At 43.1% G+C, this 23887-nt stretch overlaps 1 protein-coding gene across 2 annotated transcripts in view; it reads right to left on the reverse strand.

Annotated features, from left to right (window-relative positions):
- LOC139366416 (solute carrier family 4 member 11-like) overlaps nucleotides 1–23676 on the reverse strand; it is a 38241-nt gene extending 14565 nt beyond the window's left edge. Inside the window, exons 1-10 of one of the 2 annotated variants that reach the window (XM_071103882.1) lie at nucleotides 11082–11236; nucleotides 5916–5966; nucleotides 4716–4820; nucleotides 4065–4120; nucleotides 3606–3825; nucleotides 2992–3073; nucleotides 2734–2857; nucleotides 2311–2529; nucleotides 667–751; nucleotides 149–274 (exon numbers count right to left, since the gene is read on the reverse strand). In XM_071103882.1, coding sequence (XP_070959983.1) covers nucleotides 149–274; nucleotides 667–751; nucleotides 2311–2529; nucleotides 2734–2857; nucleotides 2992–3073; nucleotides 3606–3825; nucleotides 4065–4120; nucleotides 4716–4820; nucleotides 5916–5966; nucleotides 11082–11118 — 1105 coding nt within the window. In that variant the 5' untranslated portion in view covers nucleotides 11119–11236. Of the gene's footprint in view, nucleotides 1–148; nucleotides 275–666; nucleotides 752–2310; nucleotides 2530–2733; nucleotides 2858–2991; nucleotides 3074–3605; nucleotides 3826–4064; nucleotides 4121–4715; nucleotides 4821–5915; nucleotides 5967–11081; nucleotides 11237–23550 lie in introns of those variants that run through there. The other variant, XM_071103881.1, reaches the window with a different exon arrangement.
- Between the last annotated feature and the right edge of the window lie 211 nt (nucleotides 23677–23887).

The following is a 23887-nucleotide window of genomic DNA, read 5'->3' on the forward strand; positions in this document are numbered from 1 at the left end:
ATTTTCAGGATTCAATCAACAGAAAATATAATTTATTTGAATTTAATTGAAAGCTGAATTATTCAAACATTTAAGTCAGGGTCATTCAGGCTTTGACAGATGGACAGGCACAAGACAGGGGGATAGGGAGACATCCAGATGATTGTACCTATCTCTCCCCGCGTGCTCTCATCGTTCAGCGAACCAAAGGCGATGTTAGGAAGTAGAATTGCAATGTACAGGAAGATGGCGGTGGTGGTGTACTTCAGCCAGGAGCGGTCTTTGCCGTACATACCTATACGGACCAACAGGTGAGCAGTTTAGAACTTTGCCAACCAAACAGAAATCAGTTTACAACTCTGCCAACCAACCAGAGAGCAGTTTACAACTCTGCTAACCAACCAGAGAGCAGTTTACAACTCAGCCAACTGTAAATACAGGTACAATCTTGGATATGAACTAGCTGTGATAATCGTAATGACAACAGCAATTGTAAGGTGAAAGATTGAGCTTTTTTCACAAGTTTAGGCTATGTGATGTGTTAAATATGATTTAAAAAACTGTATGTCATATTGAAGTCAATTATCAAAAATAATGATCCATGACCGGTCTAAATAGAGGGGCCATAACGGCAAAGTATATTTTAAAATGTAGTGACAAGAGGAAGGCTAAGCTTAAAAGTTATACCGTCTGTGAAGTCTGAGGGATAGAGTGGTAGTCGCCGACGAAGATCCTCATAGATACCTCGGCCAACTTTAAAGAAATCTGCACACTGTGGAGAAACAAACGTTTTATTGATTGGTTGAACTATCCTGTACTATTATGTGGTCTGTAGGTCTACTGCAAAGCACGTAGTCCTTTAGGGATAATAAAGTCTATATACAGTAATACAAGACACTAAACCAGAGGGGCCTGAAACCACAACATCCACCACAGTTGTGTTTGTTAAGGCACACAGAAATAAAAGCCCTCTGGAATAAGGATTTGACCTGGATTATTGTGGATGCGTTGGTTGGTTATTCAAAATAATTTTTACTAAGGTACTTCAAGCGCAACTTTTCTTTAACCGGGCAGGCATTTCTGTGTTGCGTCTCTACACACTAAGCCCAGAAATTTCCCCTTGATTAAAGAAGGCTACATAATGAAGTACTTTGTCGTTACAAGAGCCTAGATGCAGTCTGCTGCCAGGGAAATACAACATTTTGGCATACAGCTGAATGTGCAGTCCAGCTGCTTACCATTCCTGAGGACTTGATGATAGAGGGGGGAAAGGGATAAAATAAATTGGCTGAAGTATTACTACATAGTGGAGCGAGTCTTTATATGTCTGGATAAAGGAAAACCTGAGGGTGGTCCATCTCCACATGGGGGAAATCTCATAAGGGGACCACACCACTAACGGGGAAAATACTTTTATCATGCCGCTTTAAAGGAATAGTTACTCAAAGTAAAAGTAAAGTAATGCTCTTTATTTTATTTGCGTTTTAGCTTATTTTCGACTTAGTGTTTCATCCAAACCAAATGTAAGATTGTTAGCTGGTTATTTACATCCAGAATCTTTTGAATGAAACAACCACACCCTGTGTCAAAAATAAGCTTGAAAAACAGTGAACCATCCCTTTAACTAGCAGGTACAGTGACTTCGGAAAGTATTCAGACCCCTTGACTTTTTCCACATTTTGTTACGTTACAGCCTAATTCTAAAATGGATTAAAAATTTTAAAAAATACTCAGCAATCTACACACAATACCCCATAATGACGAAGCAAAAACAGGTTTTTAGAAATGTTAGCAAATGTATTCAAATTAAAAACAGAAATACCCTTTACATAAGTATTCAGACCCTTTGGTATGAGACTCGACATTGAGCTCAGGTGCATCCTGTTTCCATTGATCATTCTTGAGATGTTTCTACAACTTGATTGGAGTCCACCTGTGGTAAATTCAATTGATTGGACATAATTTGTAAAGGCACACCCCTGTCTATATAAGGTTCCACAGTTGACAGTGCATGTCAGAGCAAAAACAAAACCATGAGGTCGAAGGAATTGTCTGTAGATCGCCGAGACAGGATTGTGTCGAGGCACGGATCTGAGGAAGGGTACCAAAACATTTCTGCAACATTGAAGGTCCCCAAGAACACAGTGTGTTGATTGATGAGGGGAAAAACAACTTAATGCATTTTAGAATAAGGCCTAACCGAACAAAATGTGGAAAAAGTCAAGGGATCTGAATACTTTCCCACGGCACTGTGTTTCCAATTGAACAGTGAAGCTGCTACATGTTGGCCATGTCAGTCCCCGTCAGATTGATGAGGTAGTCCCTGCCTACTTTTAGTGTTTTTTTGCTGCGTGGGTCTGTTTCTGCATGGATCATCTGCTTCTCTGTAGCTGGTTTCTCATTGACTATGGAGAGATGATGACGCTGGTGCACCAGCTCTTGTTTGAACTCCTCCTGGGTCTTGGCGTCCAGCAGTTTCTGTCTGAAGGAGATGTCTGAGAACATGGTGGCGAATGTGCGGCCCAGCTCGATAGCTGTCTTGGTACTTTTCTGGGGGAGCGAGAGAATACTTAGAGAATATTTGAGGAACATAATGGAACTATTAAGATATTAATCAGTTGCCAGTAAATTTCTCAACTCACAAAACACATAAATATGGGCATTACTGTAATATTGCCACAGACATATTGGTATTAGTGTAATAAATATCATGTTCTGCTTGTTAAATCGTAGATGGGTCAAATGGAGCATTACCGTTCTAGGTGGGGAGAGAATGAGGATGACATATCGAGCCTCACAACAGTTTACTCCCCAGTTCTGTGGTCTCTCCAAGCGGGCGATGCAGACGTGGCGTCTCTGGAGGCTCTTCACATTGCATCTGGACCGACGTACACAGACAGACAAATTCAGTCAAACCTCTTGTCCCTACTCAGAGGTTTGACTGTGTTGGAAACATTACTTACGTAAAGTGGCAGTAATGACCGATAATACAGTATGTCAGCTGTTACTCACAGGACACAGAGCCAGGACTGCTGGTAGCGGACTCCAGTGGCAGAAGCAGTCACACCCTGAATGGTCTCGGACAACAATTGCACTGGAGAGAGCAAACAGAGGGTACTAATATCAACAAGTGTATCTTTTTCTAGTACATTGATAAACAAAGCTAAATCATGATAAATGTTTTCACTGAGATATTAGGCCTACCTTGATATAATATTCCATCTCATTTATCACCAATACCTTGTGTGCTTCAAGGGATACTGCACGATTTTGGGGATTCTACTTACCCAAAGTCAGATATACGTTTTATGTCTGTACGTGGAGTTTAAAAATAATTGAAGTTAGCTTATCGTTAGCTTAGCACAATTGCTGGAAGTCTCCGGGCACAGTAGCCAGCTCCTCTCAAAAGCATAGAAATTGATCTAACTATTCCAAAGCTGGGTGGTTGGTCATTTATAGTCTGACAAAGCTTTACGTAGTAATCTATCATTTTTACATACGGACATTTGTACTGATAATCATAAGAAACGAGATTCTATCAACTTCCTCATTTTAGAACTACATTGGCCTCTTCCAGCAATTGCCATTTGCAAACTGCACTTTGCATTTTATTCCCCGATGCACACCATTGTCCTCATCTCCTCCTGTGTCTGTGAACACAGTGTTCATGACCTCGTCCATGTCACAGCCCCCGTGGCCGTCTTCCGTTACATGGGTCAGCATGCACCTTAGCACCTCGTCTAGAGTGGTTGCCTTATCATCCAATAGGATACTGGCCTGGGCCAGGAAGCCATCTAGGTCCCGGTGGCCACGCACTTCCTCCTGGAAGTTCATCGGCTTCACATACTGGTGGAGACAAAGCCAGGGAAGATGTTGGTAGGAGTAGACTTGTAAAGGGTTCCAACACCATACAGATACACTATGCGAATCTCAAACCTTCTCATGCAAACATCCCATTGAAGTTAGTACTCGGTCTGGGTGAAAGTTTGATTTCAAATATGTCATAATTCCACTGGGATTCACTTCTCAAGTTCCTTTAGCTAATATTAGAGCTGTACAGAGAGTGTTGTAAAAGAGTAGCTTACTTTTCTTGATGTGTTCAGGAGCCCAAACCCAGGGTCATCCCCAGGGTCATCTGGAACTACAGATTAAAGGTTTTTATGTCGGCATCGTTTTCAACAGACCACATAGGCACATAGCTCTCAAGAGATCTGTTTCTCCATATTTATAAATAGTCAGTTCTGACAGCAGGTGGAATAGTAGAAGGACACACAATGACAGACTGTTTCTTTCCTTGACTTCTGAGGAACTCTTGGCACTGACTAATACCTCATTACTATAACAAAATGTCAAAATATGGAAGTTAGAAAATAAAGGAGAGCCGCACACTCTAGAAGCTCAGATGCAAAAATGTAATATCCAACGTTTCGACAGCCAAGCTGTCGTCATCACGATTATACCCTGATGAAGACAGCCTGGCTGTCGAAACTTTGGATATGACATTTTTGCATCTGAGCTCCTAAAGTGTACGGCTCTCCTTTATTTTGAAGTTTTCTACTCCGCTAGCCAGCACCTCGCCTAAATAGGTGTGCGTTTATTTTTCTTCTAAAATGTGGAAGCTAGACAGAGAATAGTGGTTTTTGGCAGCCCTTGGTAAATACTATTTAATTAATTAGTATGATGCACACACATACACGTACATAAACACGCACACGCACACACACACACACACTGACCTGAAATCCCTGTTTGGATCGGAGTGTCATGGTGGTCCTTAGGTGTATTGTCATGGTTCCCCACTTTGCCCTCAACACATTCCTTCCGCTCCACGTCTCGCAACTCTGCAGACACAACACAGCAAAGGTCAGAGGTCAGGGATTAGGATACCCTCTCCAATGTCATAAATTACCATGCAGGTTCTTCTATCTCTGAATAGGCTAGTTTACTTCACTGGAGTGCCTTGCTTGATGTTATGGTACATTCATATATGAATGATGGAAAAGTACAGTTATATTTTCAGAACCTTGCCCTCCAAAGACAAAGCTGCAGAAAACGCATAGTGTTAGCCTAATAGATGTAGCTACTACAATATCGATTGATTCACGATAACCCTGTTTTGGTCTCAAGGTTAAGGTATTAGACAAGGTCAACAGTATTTAGAGTATGAAGCTATTGGTCTGCCCTCTGGCTGTATTACCATCTGTTATAGAACACACAGTACAGAACATTGAGGTCCTATAAAATAATTCCCCTAAAACCAGAAATGGCACAATATAACAATAGACGTCCCCTCGTAAATTCTTTCATCGTATTGAAGAGAAATATGTGTTGTAGATTCATGCATGTTTTATGAGAGAGAAAGAGGGCACGAAGACTGTATCCATGAACAACAATGCAGCTTGATCTGGTAATTAGCTTGGCTGAGCTATAACTTTGCACACATGTGATATATGAGTATTCCTCCATGGCATCGGCTCATTTGTCATCTACCTAGTTATTTACTAGTTTGTTTTCTTTGTTACTACCGCTAAAGGCCTGACGGTGCTCATTGGTGTATGAAATGAAGGATTAGCATAAGTAACCACTGCAATTAGTGCATATTAGCTTTGCCCAGAGTGATCTACAGTATTTCTTACCACTGGTCAGTACCTATTCAAAATGTACACATTTTGTCAAACAAATATGAAGTATCTCATCATGTGATATAATGTCATGTCACATCCTATCTATCATCCTATGATGTGAAATAATGCAATGTAACATCCTATCTATCATCCTATGATGTGATATAATGCTATGTCACATCCTATCTATCATTCTATGATGTCATGTCACATCCTATCCATCATCCTATCATGCGATAGAGACCACAGCAGATGAGAGCACCGCTGAGCAAAGGGATCAAAGTCAACAATGAAACTCTGTTCCATACTCACCCATCTCCTGGAAAACATATCCATTCTTTGACCTCCCAGATGATGGAGCCTCTGTGGGGAAAAGAGAGAGAAATATGGGTATTAAAAAAGAGGAAATGGTCTGAGTTTTGTAATGTCAAAGAGTGTTTTCGATATTTTCACTTGAATCGATAAAACAATCGGTCAAGCCAGCTATAATGTGTACCAAGAGACTGAACAAATCAATGTTGTAAATGTTTAATTACTCATGACATATTTGTACTCTGGCTGTACAACATAGATAGCATAGGCCTTACAGTAAGTATACAGATGTAGGATCTTCATTTGATCACCCAGTTGAAGGAGAACTTTCCTGCAATGCTGGAAATATAAAATGTGTAGTGTAGTTGAGGTTTAAAAAGGCTTCTGAAGTTTGTAATTTCCACTTAGAAATGTCATACTTGATTTTCCCTTAAGAAAAATGTATCAACCCCTACAAAAATGTTCATTAATTATAATCCACCTAATAATTCACATTTCCTTTTGCTGCAGGATTATTTTCCTGTTGTAGCAAACTGGCTTAAATTAAGATCCTTCACCTGTATTGGCTATGCTTGGTGAGATGCATCAGCAAGCGTTATGATGTCCCTTCTCTTTATACTGTATGTAAACGACTTTGTTATTTCCACATGGGATATCCTGTCCCCTACGTGTTACTAGGACATAGTGGAACCTGGCACCATACAGTGCAAAGTAAAAAGTTAAGGGTGTAGTAGAGAATGTCCCCAGGTCTCAGTGAAAATGGATCTGACACAGAGTCGATCTGACACAGAGCTGACACAGGGTGAACCCAATGTTCTTGGCATTAGCATGCCTTCAAAAACAGCTCACAGAATGCAGGCGACAACAATAAATGTCGTTTGTTAGCTTTCAAATCCACCGGCAGGCTCGTAGCACTGAAACGCCTGACAGATATACAGCAGCAAGTTGTGTGTAAAGTCATAGCATTGCAAATGGCATTACTAACATGGTTGAAGTCAATTCCATTTAATCTGGAAGGTTTTTATTTCCTATGAATTTATAGTTTTATGTATGTGTCTGTAAGGAGAAATATTGTATTTTATAGAATGCCAGAGCCCTATGAGAAGATATTTAGGACATTGAAAGAGGTGTCTTCTCATATGTCTCTTATTTGTATCATTGAAAGTGTCAAGACATTTGATCCCCAAAAGAAACACATGAATTCAGTTAAGTTACCGTGAACCTGACCCCAGATGGTGTTTGAAGGGCATGAGGAAATGTTTGTGTGTGTAGTCAGGTATCTCATAGAGACAGTCCTGTTCCTAGCATTCTACTGGGAGAGAGTAGCCTCACAGCCTTTCCACTATAGAAATAAAAGGACTAGAAGAGAGAAAAAAATTCAGACCACAGCACATCGACTTGAATGGGAGTGTCCGTTCAATGAATTCTATTTCTATGGCTCCAGTATACTGTATCTCTATGGTGATTAGAGGGAAGATTCTCATGCCTCTCCCATTTCACAGGGTTTCACCTCATCAACTGACTGAGGACCTTACGTAACAGGGCCCTTATGTGACTGTGAGCAATGTGTGAGGAGACCCTATGATATTTTATGCCAGCCTTTTTTGTGTGTTATATTGACGAACCCTTGGCAAGTTGAAGTCTTCTGTCAATAGTGTATATTTTAGGTCATGAACATCTATAGGTATAATTATTATTATTTTTATTTTTTATTTTATTTAACCTTTATTTAACTAGGCAAGTCAGTTAAGAACAAATTCTTATTTACAATGACGGCCTACCAAAAGGCAAAAGGCCTCCCGGGGATGGGGGCTGGGATTACAAACAAAAATACATGAAATGATGCATAATGCATTATGAAGTGGTCATAACCCACTGAAATACTTCCTCATACTGTATGTATGATCCCTAACAGTGTGTTATTGTCATCTCAGAAAGACAGTGACTAAATAACAGCCATTAAGTCTGTTGTAGATGTTTCCTACGTGAACAGATGTAACAGTACGGTGTACACATGCAGTAAAGGATGATCCCTGTGGGCTGGTAAAGTCTTACCAAGACATGTAAAAAAGAATTGTAGTACCAATTGAAGCCTACTGTACACCTCCCTCCACTACAGCATGTCTCCTCCCCAGGGCTTCTTCATGTGCTTGTGCTAGAAGGCTGTCTGACTTCCTGAGGGCGCTGTCTCGTGGTGTTGACAGAGATATACTGTCCTGCTGCAGGCCGCATGGCAGCTTGGCCATCGAAATCAATCCCCAAAATAGTTACCTTCCACTGTCCTGCTCCTGGTTGTATTCAGTTGCTAAAATGTGTATCTTCCTGTTTGCTTTGGAAGGTGACATTTTTTTATTTTGTTTTTATTCAATCTGCTTTTAATTGACCACATGATCTATTTTACAGTCACATTGCGCTCTGAGGCAGATTCTTGGACTAGAAATAGAGTTTTACATTTGACGGTTTGATATTCCCAGCATGTTTTTCATTAAAATGGCTGTCTTGTTTCCAGAAAGCCATATGGGGTCTGAGCTAACATGTCTTCAGACAACTGCTGGAGGGAAATTCCATTTATCTCCTTTTATATTTCTGTTCTAATGATGCTGTTTGGTTTGTATTGCCTTCCAAAGTATGATAACATGTCATTCCTATGTTCTCTTTGAGGTACACAGTATGGTAAACTGTATGGTAAACTGTATTAGTAAACGGTATGGTTAATGGTATGGTAAACTGTATGGTAAACTGTATGATAAACTGTATGGTAAACGGTATGGTTAATGGTATGGTAAACTGTAAGGTTAACTGTATGGTTAATGGTATGGTTTCAACTCTCAGAATGACAGCTAATGAGGGTATATTTGTGGTTTGGGGAAAAGTTATTACCTTGAATAAGGACAAGAAGCTAGGTTCATACCTGGGGCGTGGCTCGGAAAGCCTCACTATCGTTGTTTAGGGAAAAGGCTATCAGCTTGAGGCAACTGGCCTTGGGAGTATAGAAACAGAATAGCCTTGTCCTAGTTAAGTCTTTTCAAATAGTACATTCAGCTAGTTGCAAAAAGTGGGAAATGTTATGAATTCTTTATTCTGTTTGAGCAGTTTCTTTTACCCTCTTTGGGATAAATATTATCAAGGTCATAACCCCTCTGGAAGAATGGGATACATTTTGCTAAATCAAATGATTATCTCCCCTTCTGAAATACAGTATAATTTATGTGGATGAGAAATTAAATTAATGAATAAAAAATGCAGGACTACCGTAAACATAAAAAGCAACCGGCAGAAAAAATAGTCGTACTGCCTCACATGTACAGGGTGTAATAACATTAACGGCAGGTTGTGTTGTGTAATGTAGACCATGTCACTACGCCAGTGTGAAAGCAAGACATACAGCTCTTTCTACCACAATACCTTACACCAGTGAGAGTGCTTTTGCATGCCAGGTGGAGTGATTACCTCGTCAAGGTGCACAATAGGTTTGTCTCCGTATAGATAACCGGACCAATAGTGTATGATTGTGGGGTTTCTGGCATCAGAATCTCAGATGCCAACTACTGCCATTGTGCTCTCCCATTGTTTCAAGGCACTGAAGCCCTACCCTGCAGCTGTGCTGACATTACAGATATGCACACACATGCTGTAGAAGAACAAGGAAATCAGTCAAAGTATAGCAAGTTCCAGCTTGGTGCCAATACATGAATAGTAAAAGACAACTTCAAACAGTTGCTTCTCCTTGACACCAATTCTGTGTGGCAATGAGGGATAATCCTTTTGGAGGCAAAGAATGTAACGACGAGAAAAATCAAGCTAATTATCTTCCGTTTTTAAGTGGATTAAATAAAACTATCTCAAGCAACTGGTTCAAAGTAAGGCCACAAGGAAGAGCGTCTTATCCTCTCCATGAAGTGGATTAAATGATTCCGTATGGTCATGATATTTGTATTATTAAATAAGTCTCAACAAACCATCCCAGGTCTAATAATACATTCAACGAGTGGAAACCTTGAAATTTACCAGATTAGAACATGTGGCTTTTTTCTACTGGATAATCTTACTTAATCCATTGCCTGAGAAAATTCAACCAGAGCAGATTAACCCATAAAGACCACAGAAGAGCCAATACAGGAAGTGGAAAGGGGTGGATGCCCCAATGATAACTACGGAGATTGTCTGAGCTACCTGTGTCATACATATTTTTAGTAAAAGGCTGTGCTATTCATAACTGCCCTGTTGTGCTATTCATATATAGTGCCCTACATACTGTAACTAATTGTTTGGTGGCATGCAGCCGTCTACGTTGTTTGTACAGTGAGAAGTTTGTGGGGTGAAGGACTTGAGTTGGTAAGACGTTGTAGTTCAAATGAAATCCAATCAAATGTTATTAGTCACATGCGCCAAATACAAAAGGTGTGGACGTTGTGGTTGTATGTAGCCTATATGTAGGAATAAGTAGGAGGTTATCTTGGTGTTTGGGAGGACGACTGTTACAGAGGCACATCTTCTGCCCTAAGAAAACCCATAATACTATTCACCTCAGGCAAACAGTTCTGCGCCTCAGACAAAGACTCAGTCACCAAGCAAACAACCCGAGTCATATCAGAAATGGTGAAATACGCATCAGATGATATCCTTGTTATGTTCACCCATGGGCAACCAGATAAAATGTGTCAGCCCACTTCAGAATGATAGTTAACGGGTGCAGCTGTACTTCCCATGGCACGGCCAGGGTTCCATTTACAGTCATATTGTAAATATTGACCCACACCATTTGCTTTTGAAATGTCCAGCTGTCCAGGCCAATAAAGGCATCTCATTTAGCATGAATGGTTTCAATATCAAGATGCTGGTGGAAAAATATCAAACATGATTCATACAGTAACCAGTTGTAACAAGTTGTAAACACACATAGATAATGCCACAGATTCATTTAAAAACAATACTCACTCACACATTATACATGTAAAACTAGACAAAAATCAAGGCAAGTCTTGTTGAAGTGTAAAAGGACAGTCCTACCCTAAAATTCAACTTATTCACTAAACATACAAGACTTCCCTCCGGGTTGTCAGGTGTAAAGTCTAGAAGGCAAATGGCACACGCTTGCAAGTCTGGCACAAGGGTTCTCGGGTTGCACAGCAGGGAAACCCTCCAATCCTGGGCAAACTGACTTACCAGATGGCACAAAATGAAGGACCTTTATGGCTTCCATAATTTCCAAGTTTTCAGGTGAGAGGCCCTCCCAGGTCAACCCATCATCCTCAGAAGTTCTAGTGGGATCACCTCAGCTATTCTCCCTATGCCCACAGTCTTCACTGGAGTTCACACTCAGGAAGGGAGGATATCCGTACCTCCCCTAGCACATGGGGAAGGGGGGGGGGCTGTCAACTCCTGGGTCCTTGTGTCTATCTTTCATGTACAAATAGTAACATGCCCACTTTTTTGATATTTAGTAAAGCTGGTTAATTTCAATGTCTGTATGGCCTTCACTCATGAAAGGTGCCTATTCAATCAAAATGGATTTCTGGGACAACGAATAATGAATGCTTGGAAGTTAAAGGGACGTTGCATTTTATTTTTGTGTCTTCCAAAGCACTAATTTATGCAATTTGTTTCCACTAGCATTGCTACATCCAAAAATAGCAGCCAAGTGACTCAAGAGATCGGTAATTAACCAGCTAACAATTTGAGGAAAATAAGATAAAATAAACTATCACTTTAAAGCTAGAATCTGCATTTCTAACATGAAGGGAGTTCGATTAAGCTGAACCACTGTGCACCGGTCTTTGGCTCGTGACGTGAACGGACAAAAGCTGTGAGGGAGGAGCACCCTTCTTTAATCAAATCGTAATCTGAGTCGCTCTGTCATGTCGTCAACAAGGCAGCATAATGCATTGTTCAAAACATACAACACCTTTTCCATATAACATACATTTTCATAAGGGTAGGGTACAGGGGGAAGGTAGGGTAAAGTGTTTTTTATCAAAAGCAATCACTTTTGCATCACTTTTGCAATACTAATCATTACTCCACATGCTTAAACCATGTCACTTTTGTTTTGAGCCGACATTGCCGTCAGCCAGAACAGGGTACCTATGATTTGTCAAACGAATACGTATTGATCTTAGCATGTATGGACTATAAGAAGATAGACATGAGATTTATTCTATCAGATTACTTTGAACCTGGTAAGAGCATTGAGAGTCTGCCTGTAAATGAAAAGCGCTCTACAAATAAAATGGATTATTGGTATAAATTAGGATCAAATACAAAAAAATATGAAATGTGACATGCAGCTTTGTACACCTGATACAGATGATGTTGTTGTTCAATATGTCCTAGAACATCATATCGTATAAACACAGGAAAATAAAAGACAATATGCATTCCGCTACTGCAGTTTTAATTTGTTGGAATGGGTTTGTATAAAATCTCCATTCAGGGTATGGCCTGAATAGGCTTACTCATCAGGGAGTGGAAGGTTGTTGTTGTAACACTGTGTACGATTGAAGACATAGAAACCGTTTTGGGCCTTGAGACCATATCTACTGGCTGGGGCCAAGAAAACTGACCTTGATAGGAAAAATAAATAAATGAAGCAATGAAATGTTTTACGCCATAGTCTGAATTTGTCTAAAGATGCATCAGAATATCTGCAGAGCCTCGTGTTTTTACTGTAGGTGCTTTGGATGCATGTGTCTTACTGATTACCAAATAGCATAATAATGAATTACCCTGTTCTGTTGGGCTGGTTGGTTATAGTTCCTCATCCTCCTGTGGTTTGTCCAAGATGAAAAATAGATTTTGGAGTCAGATTTGCATATCCTTAATTCCTTTTTACTTTTTGAATTTGATACGGTAAAATATTCTCAGAAAATAGTTTCAGAGGGAAAAGATAAAAGGATGGGGGACTTCAAAATCATTTCCCAACCAAATAATGAGCTTAGTGATTTTATGCTCATATTTTTAAAATAGGTCTGCTCTGTTTGGATGACCCTGTGTTATATTTCCATGGATACCTTCCATTGAATTCCTCCTATCGGGATGTAATTACAACTGTCGTACCTGCTTGTTATTTCTGCAAAGGTTACAAACCTTGTAAAACTTTTTAAATTGACATCAAAGGCAGTTCCGCAACACACCGTAGGCTCACAGTAAACTTTAATTTCAGATACAAAGATTGCATGTGTGTTAATAGACAGATGCCAAACAAGTCTAGATAGTAAAGCCTCTCGCTGAGATGCTATAGGCAGCGTAATAAGGTGGGAAAGGCACTGTGTTACCTCTGTGCATGTGGTTTCATTGCTGGTTTCTGTTGCCAAGTGTGATGTAGCCTGAGGCTAAAGCCAGGGGTCGGGAGCAGCACCTTACAACGGTAGCTCTGAACTATACAAGCTGTCTGAGCTTGAGAAGACAAGATTCTGCAGGATATACATTAAGTTTACGGATTTATAGAAGAGCGAATAATGAAAACCCCTTAAAATATAGATAAAGATAAAGATCTCTGAAATATTTTACGTGTAATGGTTGCTGTAGGTTTCACGCTTATGGGTGGCACAAATTGTGAGGGGATTAGGAATAGCATATAAAAATTCAATACTGTAGTATTTACTATAGTTAAAGCAGTGTGTTTTTGTTGACTGTAGTGTTTTTGCAGATATTACTGTAATATTTACTACAGTGCTTTTTTTGCTGATAATACTGTAGTATTTACTATTGTATAACATGGTTGAGGGATACTACAGTGTGTATTATATTATTCTACAGTATACTACAGTTTACTATATAATTCTGTAGTAAGTACTGTAGTATTCTATAGTAAACTGTATAATTTTTTCATGTGGGAGATCATTCAAATGTAGGTCTGTATGACGGACAGTTGATTTACACAAGACCTCAGGGCATGGAGAATTTTGCACCCTCCAATTTTTGTTGACATGCACTTGAGCATTCAGCCTTAAGCATTTTGGATAAATGGGTAACATACCACTCTCAGTCAGAGTAATCAATTAAAACATAAGCTTTCATACAGAGGCTCCCCTCCTCCAATCCTAACACTAACCATTAGTGGGGAAAATGCTAAACTGACCCAAGATCAGGCTCGAGAGGCAATTTTATCTGACACCCATATGCAGCTGAGCTGTGGAGTCGGACTGTGTGCTTAGCATAAGGTGATGGAGGGAAAAGGAGGCAGAGTTCCCAATCACATCAGCATAGCACCATCTTGTGGACCAATTGGGAACAGCCTTACTAGAGTGTGTAACTGATCTGTCGTGATCTTAAAACCAGAAAACTGGCTGTTCATGACTCCAATGAAAAGGGCTTCTCTGCTCATATCTGGCATGTCTGTATGGATATTAAATGTTACCTTCATATAACCTCACCCAAAGTGGGATACCGCTAGGTCCAAGATCAGCTCAAACACATAAATTAAAACATATACATGACACTATTTGCTAACATACAGTGACAATGATACTGTTTACAGTAGTAGTTGCAGAGTCACATGTACAAAGGCTCTGTGCTGGAGCCTTAAAGAGCCACTGAACTCTGGCTAAGCTATTAGATAGATAGAAATGACCGCAGCTGTTCAGCCCATGTTAGTGGGCTTCAAATCAAACCCAACCTTAATTTACCTGTTGTGACACATGGATGTTCCAAACTCAATTTTTGCAGAGTGACTTTATGATCAAATTATCCTATTTACACTATGTACTCAATTTTGACACTAGAATAACTGTTTTCTGACTCATAGGCTGTTTCCAAAGGGGTTCGCTCTTTAAGGCAGTCGCTCTTTAGAAGGTGCAATATGCAGAAATTGCTCTGCCATTACCTGGTTGCGAAAATTCTAATAGTTCTCCTAATTTCATTTTATGTAACAAGATAATCATTGTACCATCTAAACCACTGTGAAATATATTTTCAAGAACCGCAAATATTGTATTTTCAGCTGTTTGAAGCTAGTGTACCAAACCCCAAAGCAAAAGACGCAGAAACTAAACATAACGAAAAGGAAGCATGGAAATAGCACACAAAGAACAAATCTACCGCTGTCACGGCTGATTTCCTCTTCTTCGTCTGAAGAGTGTAGCAGGGATCGGACCAAAATGCAGCGTAGTTCGTGTTCAACATGTTTAATGAAAGACGATAACGTGAACACTACACAAATACTCGCTACGGCTCTAGCAGCTCTGGACAGGCGGGAGACTCTAGCGGCTCTGGACAGGCGGGAGACTCTAGCAGCTCTGGACAGGCGGGAGACTCTAGCAGCTCTGGACAGGCGGGAGACTCTAGCGGCTCTGGACAGGCGGGAGACTCTAGCGGCTCTGGACAGGCGGGAGACTCTAGCGGCTCTGGACAGGCGGGAGACTCTAGCGGCTCTGGACAGGCGGGAGACTCTAGCGGCTCTGGACAGGCGGGAGACTCTAGCGGCTCTGGACAGGCGGGAGACTCTAGCGGCTCTGGACAGGCGGGAGACTCTAGCGGCTCTGGACAGGCGGGAGACTCTAGCGGCTCTGGACAGGCGGGAGACTCTAGCGGCTCTGGACAGGCGGGAGACTCTAGCGGCTCTGGACAGGCGGGAGACTCTAGCGGCTCTGGACAGGCGGGAGACTCTAGCGGCTCTGGACAGGCGGGAGACTCTAGCGGCTCTGGACAGGCGGGAGACTCTAGCGGCTCTGGACAGGCGGGAGACTCTAGCGGCTCTGGACAGGCGGGAGACTCTAGCGGCTCTGGACAGGCGGGAGACTCTAGCGGCTCTGGACAGGCGGGAGACTCTAGCGGCTCTGGACAGGCGGAAGACTCTAGCGGCTCTGGACAGGCGGAAGACTCTAGCGGCTCTGGACAGGCGGAAGACTCTAGCGGCTCTGGACAGGCGGAAGACTCTAGCGGCTCTGGACAGGCGGAAGACTCTAGCGGCTCTGGACAGGCGGAAGACTCGAGAGGCTCTGGAGAGGAGGAAGGCTCTAGCAGCGCTGGACAGGCGAGGCGCACTGTAGGCCTGGTGCGTGGTGCCGGCGCTGGTGGTACTGGGCCGAGGACACGCACCTCAGGGAGAGTGCGGGGAGGAGGAACAGGGAGTACTGGGCCATGGACACGCACAGGAAGCCTGGTGCAGGCGGCTGCCACCGGAGGGCTGGTGCATGGAGGTGGCACTGGATAGATCGCACTGGAGCTCTTGAGCACCGAGCCTGCCCAACCTTACCTGGTTGAATGCTCCCGGTCGCCCTGCCAGTGTGGCGAGGTGGAATAGCCCGCACTGGGCTGTGCAGGCGAACCAGGGACACCATGCGTAAGGCTGGTGCCATGTACGCCGGCCCAAGGAGACGCACTGGAGACCAGATGCGTAGAGCTGGCTTCAAAGCACCTGGCCCACTCTAGCCCGGCAGATACGAGGAGCTGGTATGTAGCGTAACGGGCTATGCACCTGCACTAGGGACACAGAGCGCTCCACAGCATAACGCAGTGCCGGTCCCTCTCACTCTCCGGTAAGCACAGGAAGTTGGCGCAGGTCTCCTACCTGGCTTTGCCATACTTCCTGTGTGCCTCCCCCAAGAAATGTTTGGGGCTGATTCTCGGGCTTCTAGTCCTGCTTCCGTGCTGCCTCAAAATGCAGCGTAGTTCGTGTTCAACATGTTTTAATGAAAGACGATAACGTGAACACTACACAAATACAAAATAACAAACGTGGCAAAACCGAAACAGTCCTATCTGGTGCAGAGAACACAAAGACAGGAAACAATCACCCACAAAGTACCCACAGAATATGGCTGCCTAAATATGGTTCCCAATCAGAGACAACGATAGACAGCTGCCTCTAATTGAGAACCAATCTAGGCAACCATAGACATACACTATACCTAGAAAAGAGACAGCCCCATAAACATACAAAAACAAAAAACACATACATCACCCATGTCACACCCTGACCTAACCAAAATAACAAGGAAAACAAAGAATACTAAGGTCAGGGTGTGACAACCGCCTCTTAGACTTGCTTTCAATGAGAATGACAGATCAATAACTTACATTTCTATGTGAATTTGGTCGGGTCGCGCAAAAAGTTACATATTGCAGCTTTAATAGCTTATTGGTTGGTGATGTTTGTGAACCATGGTGCATGGTCAGCGGGTTCATTGCAGGGACAAAGTTTTTCACACAATAGCTACTGTAAAACATGAATCAAATTCCATGCCCAGTACAGACAAACTGGGAGAAACACTGTCTGGAATACTACTATAAAAAATATATATATATATTTGTAAACAATTGTTTACAATTGTTTATATTTGTAAACAATTGTAAATTGTATGCTCTCATAGGTCCAATACAAAATATAGAAAAAAAAGATAAACCAATTGAAATGGCTTCTGCATGCTCTCTAATTTCAAACCTTGGGCACAATTCAATCTGTATCGCCTAAGACAACCGCAAACTTCAAGGAGTAGGCCATTCAAGGAGTTGGTCTAATGGGGCTTCGTCATGCTATCGGCCTCCCCCCTCGCTTAAGGAAGAATAGAGGAGCAATAGAGAACAAAAGAGGAAAGCTCTCCCCCCTGTGGCATGTCATCATAACAACTCACTGGAGGAATGTAAACTGTGAAATCATTTACTGAACTGGAGCTACAAATGTATAACCAAATTCCCTCTGGAAAAATAAAGCTATTTTATTTTAACTGGGTGCATGGTCAAGTACAGATTGAACTCATGTTAGATCAACAATCCAGTTAACAATTTAATTGAAACTAGAAACTTGAAACTAAATATGCACACACACGGAGGGACTCAATGATCTTAAATCACAAATCATACCTAACAGTCTGAATGAGGTGGTCAAACACTGACAATAACACTAGGCCTTAATCAACTACAGTACTTGTCTTTCCTGGATAAGTCAATAAACAACTATACTCCCCGCAGTGAATAAGATTGTTTGAATATGTTCTACAGTTCAGGTACTTTTTCATTCCATACTGTAATATGATTGTGTTCAGTACAGGAATACAAAACAAATGGAGGCAGTATATGGAGATTTATGACCGCATGATTCACTCCGTGTCCATTCCTTTATTGGGAAATCACTGTATGCTTTTTAAAATGTCTTTCAAATAAATCAGTTTAAAATGTTCCCATCAAGATGATCTGATTCAGACAAAACTTCAGAATAGCACATACGGTAGCTACAGAATGGTTAAAGGGATATGTGACTCTCCATACCCTTTACAGATTAGCAAATGGCAAGCTGTGCCTGCCTGGGTGTGGGGGATGCGGTAGCTGCCTGGGCGTGGGGAATGCAGTGCCTGCCTGGGCGTGGGTCATGCGGTGGCTGTGCAGTTTGTCGCCGGTTACGGGAGTCTACTTGAAGACAGAGGGCGGCCAGGTTTGGTGGGTACCCCCTGCCACCTCGGTCAATCACAGCTTGCCTCTCTTCCCAGACTTCTTGATGAATGGATCTGGTCCTAAGTGGACTTTTGAGACCAGACTAGCTAAACGAGGGCTGCATAGCGTGCTAGCCAGGGTAACTCGTCGAGGTGAGCTAGCTATTACTAGCTATTCCTCCCTGCCCACGGTGGATTTTCTAGGGTAGCTCTCCTGTTTAATATACAGAGATTTAAGTTGTTAAGTTATTCTAAATGGGACCTCCCGGGTGGCGCAGTGGTTAAGGGCCACCAGAGACTCTGGGTTCGCGCCCAGGCTCTGTTGTAACCGGCCGCGACCGGGAGGTCCGTGGGGCAATGCACAATTGGCATAGCGTCGTCCGGGTTAGGGAGCTACATCGCTCCCGTACGGGCGTGGGGGATGCAGTGACAGGGATATCCTTGTCTCATCGCGCACCAGCGACTCCTGTGGCGGGCCGGGCACAGTGCACGCTAACCATGGTTGCCAGGTGCACGGTGCTTCCTCTGACACATTGGTGCGGCTGGCTTCCGGGTTGGATGCGCGCTGTGTTAAGAAGCAGTGCGGCTTGGTTGGAGGACGCATGACTTTCAACCTTCGTCTCTCCTGAGCCCGTACGGGAGCGATCTAGCGATGAGACAAGATAGTAGCTACTAACAATTGGATACCACGAAATTGGGGAGAAAAAAGGGGGTAAAATTTAAATTTTTAAATAAATAAAAAATAAGTTATTCTAAACGGACCGTGCTGTGATCAAAGAGGCTAGATAGCCTAGCTTATGCTGACTAACTTCAGCTAGAATGCTTAAAAGTGAAACTTGCAAGATTTCCCCAAGCGTTATGGCAGTGAAGGAAACGGGGTTGGCATGCACCTCTGATGAAGAAGCAGATCACTTGGCTGGGCTGACCCTGGAGCAAGAGGCCTTGGCACGGGTCTGAGTGACCAGTGCGCCCCTCCGGCAGAAAACAATGTGACAAAAATGCCCCCCATGTTTGGCAAACAAGGTACTATGTCAGAGCCCCCTGTGCCCGTAAAGGTGCCAGGCTTCATGCAGGCTATACAGTCTCATGGAAGTACAGCATATGTTGGATGCTTGTCCATGTTTATTGCTGCCCCCTCTGTTACTCCACATTCCACAGTCTTCACAGGGTTCACAATTAAATAAAGGTTAAATGAAAAAATATACTTAAAAAATTCAAGGGGTATATCATTCTCCCCAAAGTGAAAGTGACAAGTTGGGTCACTGTCCACAAGGGGGCGCCCCTCCCCCATGGGTGGCTCATTATTGGGATTCCTTGCTGATTCCTGCCTGTAGCTCATTAGTCCCTATGAGGTGTCTAGTGGTACAGGTTATTGGCTCTATAGGCGATTAGTTGTTGGTAGCGGAGTTGAGGAAAGGAGCAGAGTTGGATACGACCACCCTATTATCCCACACACAGTCTCTGTGGTTATATGAGCCCCCAAATAAGCTGTCTGTCTCCAGTTCAATGCTTTTCATTCCTGGGAATTCAATTCAATTACAAATTGCCCATGTCTGTTACAACAGAAAGGGTACATTTTTCAGAGCTGTCTGTCCCATTCCTTTGTCACCAGTACCCATGACTGGTCGGTAGGGTAACCTCCATAATAAAGTTTTTTCTCTGGGTCTATTTTTAATGTGTGCGGTCCAGCACTGGGTTCCAGCCGGTTACCTGAACGCATCTTACCACCTAAACTGAGTGAGGTTAGTTGTGACAACGGTACCCCCAAGTGGCATGGCCAATCGGGGTACGGCACTGATCGCCGGAGCCCGTGTACCAAGAGTGGGCCGGGCTTTAGGGAAACCTTGCCACATAAACACAGTTGATTCAACTGAGTTCCACAGTGTTCACAGGTGTTAAAAGTTCTATGAAAAGTGTTCCTTCTCCATGCTCTGACACATGGTTTTCAAGAGTGGTTGAAATGGAAGAAGAACCAATCTCTCCCAGTCCACAAGGTGGCATCCCACCCCATCAGATGGTACTTCACAGGAGTCTCGCTGTCTGCTCCGACCAATGGAGCGCATGCGCAGTGTCGCCCTGGATCATGCTAACAGTGATGTCAGGGTACAGGCTACAATTTGTTGTGTGTCCCGCACACTTCTGCAGCGTCATCACATCGACTGTTCATGAGGCGTCAGTGCCTGTTTTGAGGAAATATCCTTCCTTCTCCAGAAGCAGGCAATCCAAGTGGTTGCTATGTGGAAGATCTGGGACTGCTGGTACAGCCGGTATTCATGGTTATGAAAAGGGGCGGGACTTTGCATTGTGTTCTAGACCTACGTGCCCTCAGCAAGTATCTCAGAGTCTACATGCTCAGAATGCTCACGAGCCGCCGGCTGTTACAGCGATTGGCTGGTGGCGGTGGAGTCGAGGGGGCAAGCATTGCTGTCTGACTCCAGCTCAGTGCATTCTGTTTCTGGGTCTCGAGCTAGACTCACTCACGTATCACGCTTTTCTATCCCCACGGAGGGTGTCCGAGTTATGGCTTTGCTTAGCCACATTTTGGCTGGGTAACACTGTGCGCTTACGCCACTGCCTATGCCTACTGGGGAAGATGGCTTCTGTGAGGAAGTAATTCCTGTGGGGCTATTGCTGATACTGTGCTAGCCCCTGACCTGGACGCATCTCACAGCCTTAGCCGATCACTTCAGGTGTCTCTGTTAGGCCTACGGGCCATGACCCAGTGGTGGGACCCTCTGTTATTGTCAGGGGGCTCCTATGGGCTGAGTTGTATCCTGCAAGGTGATCACGACAGATTATCCAGAGTTTCTGGCGCTCAAGTGCATCCCCCTGATTTTGTTGGGCCGGCTGGTGGCATGCATCAACAGATGGGGAGAGACTGCCTCCCTCCTAACCTTGGCTCGCTCCCTATTGCTGGAGAGCAGTGCGCACATGCTTTCGCTTTGGAGGATGCAGATCTTTTGTCTAGGTTGGACCATCTCTCTCAGGAGTGGAAGCTCTCTCAGGTATGGGACATTATTGGCAGGGGGCGATGTAGATCTTTACGGATGGGAAATTAGGTACAACACATGTTTAGCCCCTGGGCTTGTCGAAGAGCGGTATTAAATTGAAGGAATGAATCCAAGCCTCACGCTTATCACCTGTGGAAGGCGGGCTTCCAGTGAGGCGCAGATTTCATTGGCCTTGTCAGGCATGATTGTAGATCCTTCAACCGTGCGACTCCAAATAGTATGTTGTACCTCTTTTCCCTCCTTCAGGGAACAGTAGTTCTAGTCATAATGTTACGATCGGTACATAAAACATTTACATTTTTGTCATTTAGCAGATGCTCTTATCCAGAAGTGCATTCATCTTATGATAACTCTGTGAGACAAGCACATATCACAGTCAAATATGCAGAATATGAACCGTGCATTCCAGCTAAACAATGGATATATAGCGTTTTGCAAAAAACACATACAATCTATGAATAAAAAATCTGAGAACAGTCATATTTTACACACACACATGAAGGTACCCATAAGCAATTATACAAAATTGGTGAATATAACGTTTTGGAAATAAAGTTTTCATTTCCAGGTACAAACCAAGTGTGATGGAGAGAGAGGGTGGGTGTGTGAAGGCCGGTATATTTCTGCTTGTGAGAGAGGGTGGCCCGGAAGGGTAAGAGCCTAATTACACACACCTGAATATAATTAGCTTGGAGGTTAGGTGGTGGCTGTTTTAACCTGGCTTCAGCCAGATCAGTTTTTTTGGTCTGGAGCAGCAAGAGCTGACATGCATGGCCCTCCTAATACTGGGAGGGAAATTAAACCCAACTGGACAGGAACCTACCGGATGTTACTTGGCCGTAGACCTGATCCCAATAAGGGCAAGTCTGTTGGATCTCTGTTCTCTTTTGTTGGATATGCCGGTAAACAGCTTAGCTGTCCATTAGCAGAGAGGGACCGGAAGACCCATGGAGAAAGGCTCAAAGTGGAGCTAGGTGTTGGTTTGGTTTTATTGTTACTGTTACACTCCTCGTTTGGAGAATGACCGGACCAAGGTGCAGCGTGGTAGGCGTACATTTTCTCTATTACTGTTCCACCAAAAACCAATAAACAACACAACGAACGTAAAACTTCATAGTGCTAAACCTGCAACAAACAAATACAAAAAAACAAAAAAAAACGCACAGTTCTGTAAGGCTAAGAAACTATACAGAAAACAAGATCCCACAAAACCCAAAAGGAAAATTACAACTTATGTGTGATCCCCAATCAGAGACAACAATAGACAGCTGCCTCTGATTGGGAAACACACACGGCCAAAAGCAAAGAAATAGAAAACATTTTCCCACCCGAGTCACACCCTGACCTAACCAAACATAGAAAATAATAAGGAACCCCCCCACCATTTTTTTGGTTGATGACACAAACAAACCAAAATATATTTTTTATATAAAAATAAAACTATGAAAAAAGGTGACTGAGCCTTTAAGATAATTGTTTTTTGTTGTTGTTGCACAATGTCTCTGTGCATTTTACCAGTAGGCCTATGGTCTCTTAACTACCCACTGTGGATAGGCCAAGTACCCCCAGGGGTCCTAGTACCCTGGTTGGGAACCACTGTACTATAATGAGCCTTTAGCTGATCAGTGGGCAACGGCCGGCCCCCCTACCAAGATGAGCCAGCTGAGCTGAGGTCATGCAAACTCAAATACAGCATCAGTAAAGAGACCTGCTGGGCCTCTGTCATCAGAAAGGGTGCCTGTAAACGTTGAAAAAATACATTCTACATTGTCACCTCACTCAAAACTTCCTTTTTTTTGGAGGCTAAAACCATGATTTGGTCAAACAGTAAAGTGCATTATCCACAGGATTCCTGTAATGAAAGTGTCTGCCCTGCCCCTGCGCCCTCGCCTCCTCCCCCACCCATGCGCTTGAAAGAAAAATGTGTTCCGATCATGTAACATTTCAAAATGCAATTACAGGAAAAACACAGCCTTGGAAGCTTCGCCCCCATGTCCCTGTCGAAGAGAGGAGGGCCTCAGCTTTCTGTAGGTATAATTTGCATTTCCCAATATTCAACTCAATAGCAACTATAGACACAGTATGTCCCAGTCCGCCCCTGAACATTTATCAAAATACTCCAAACTCAGTCCATATGTCTAACTTGACTGCTTTCATAAATAACCCATATTCAGTGTTTCGTAGTGTTAATCATCATTGTACTTGAACCATCATCAAGTCGTTGTAGACCGTGAGATACACAATACACTCTCTTACCTTCCAAAACACTATTCGCTGTGATGAGTACGACCCCCGGCTCCTTCTCAGTTTTCATCTCACCGTCAAGGTTGTTGTTTTGTTGTTTTGTCAGTCACTTCAGAGTCAGAGGTTGCTGGACACAGACCAGAAATGCTATGTGAAGCTATGAGATGGTGTGACAGAGACTCGTAAGGCTTTGTCGGATGTGTAGCATGAGTGATTACTGTCACAAAGCCAGCCAGGCCCCACAGGTAGAGAGTACAAGGGACTATCAATGAATAACATTTCACAGTCTTCTTAACCAATCACAGTGGAGTTGGTCACTTATGCTTGAGGTAAGAAGGGGGGCACCTTT

Source organism: Oncorhynchus clarkii, chromosome 14, assembly GCF_045791955.1.
Source record: "Oncorhynchus clarkii lewisi isolate Uvic-CL-2024 chromosome 14, UVic_Ocla_1.0, whole genome shotgun sequence".
In the NCBI taxonomy this organism is placed as follows: Eukaryota; Metazoa; Chordata; class Actinopteri; order Salmoniformes; family Salmonidae; genus Oncorhynchus; species Oncorhynchus clarkii.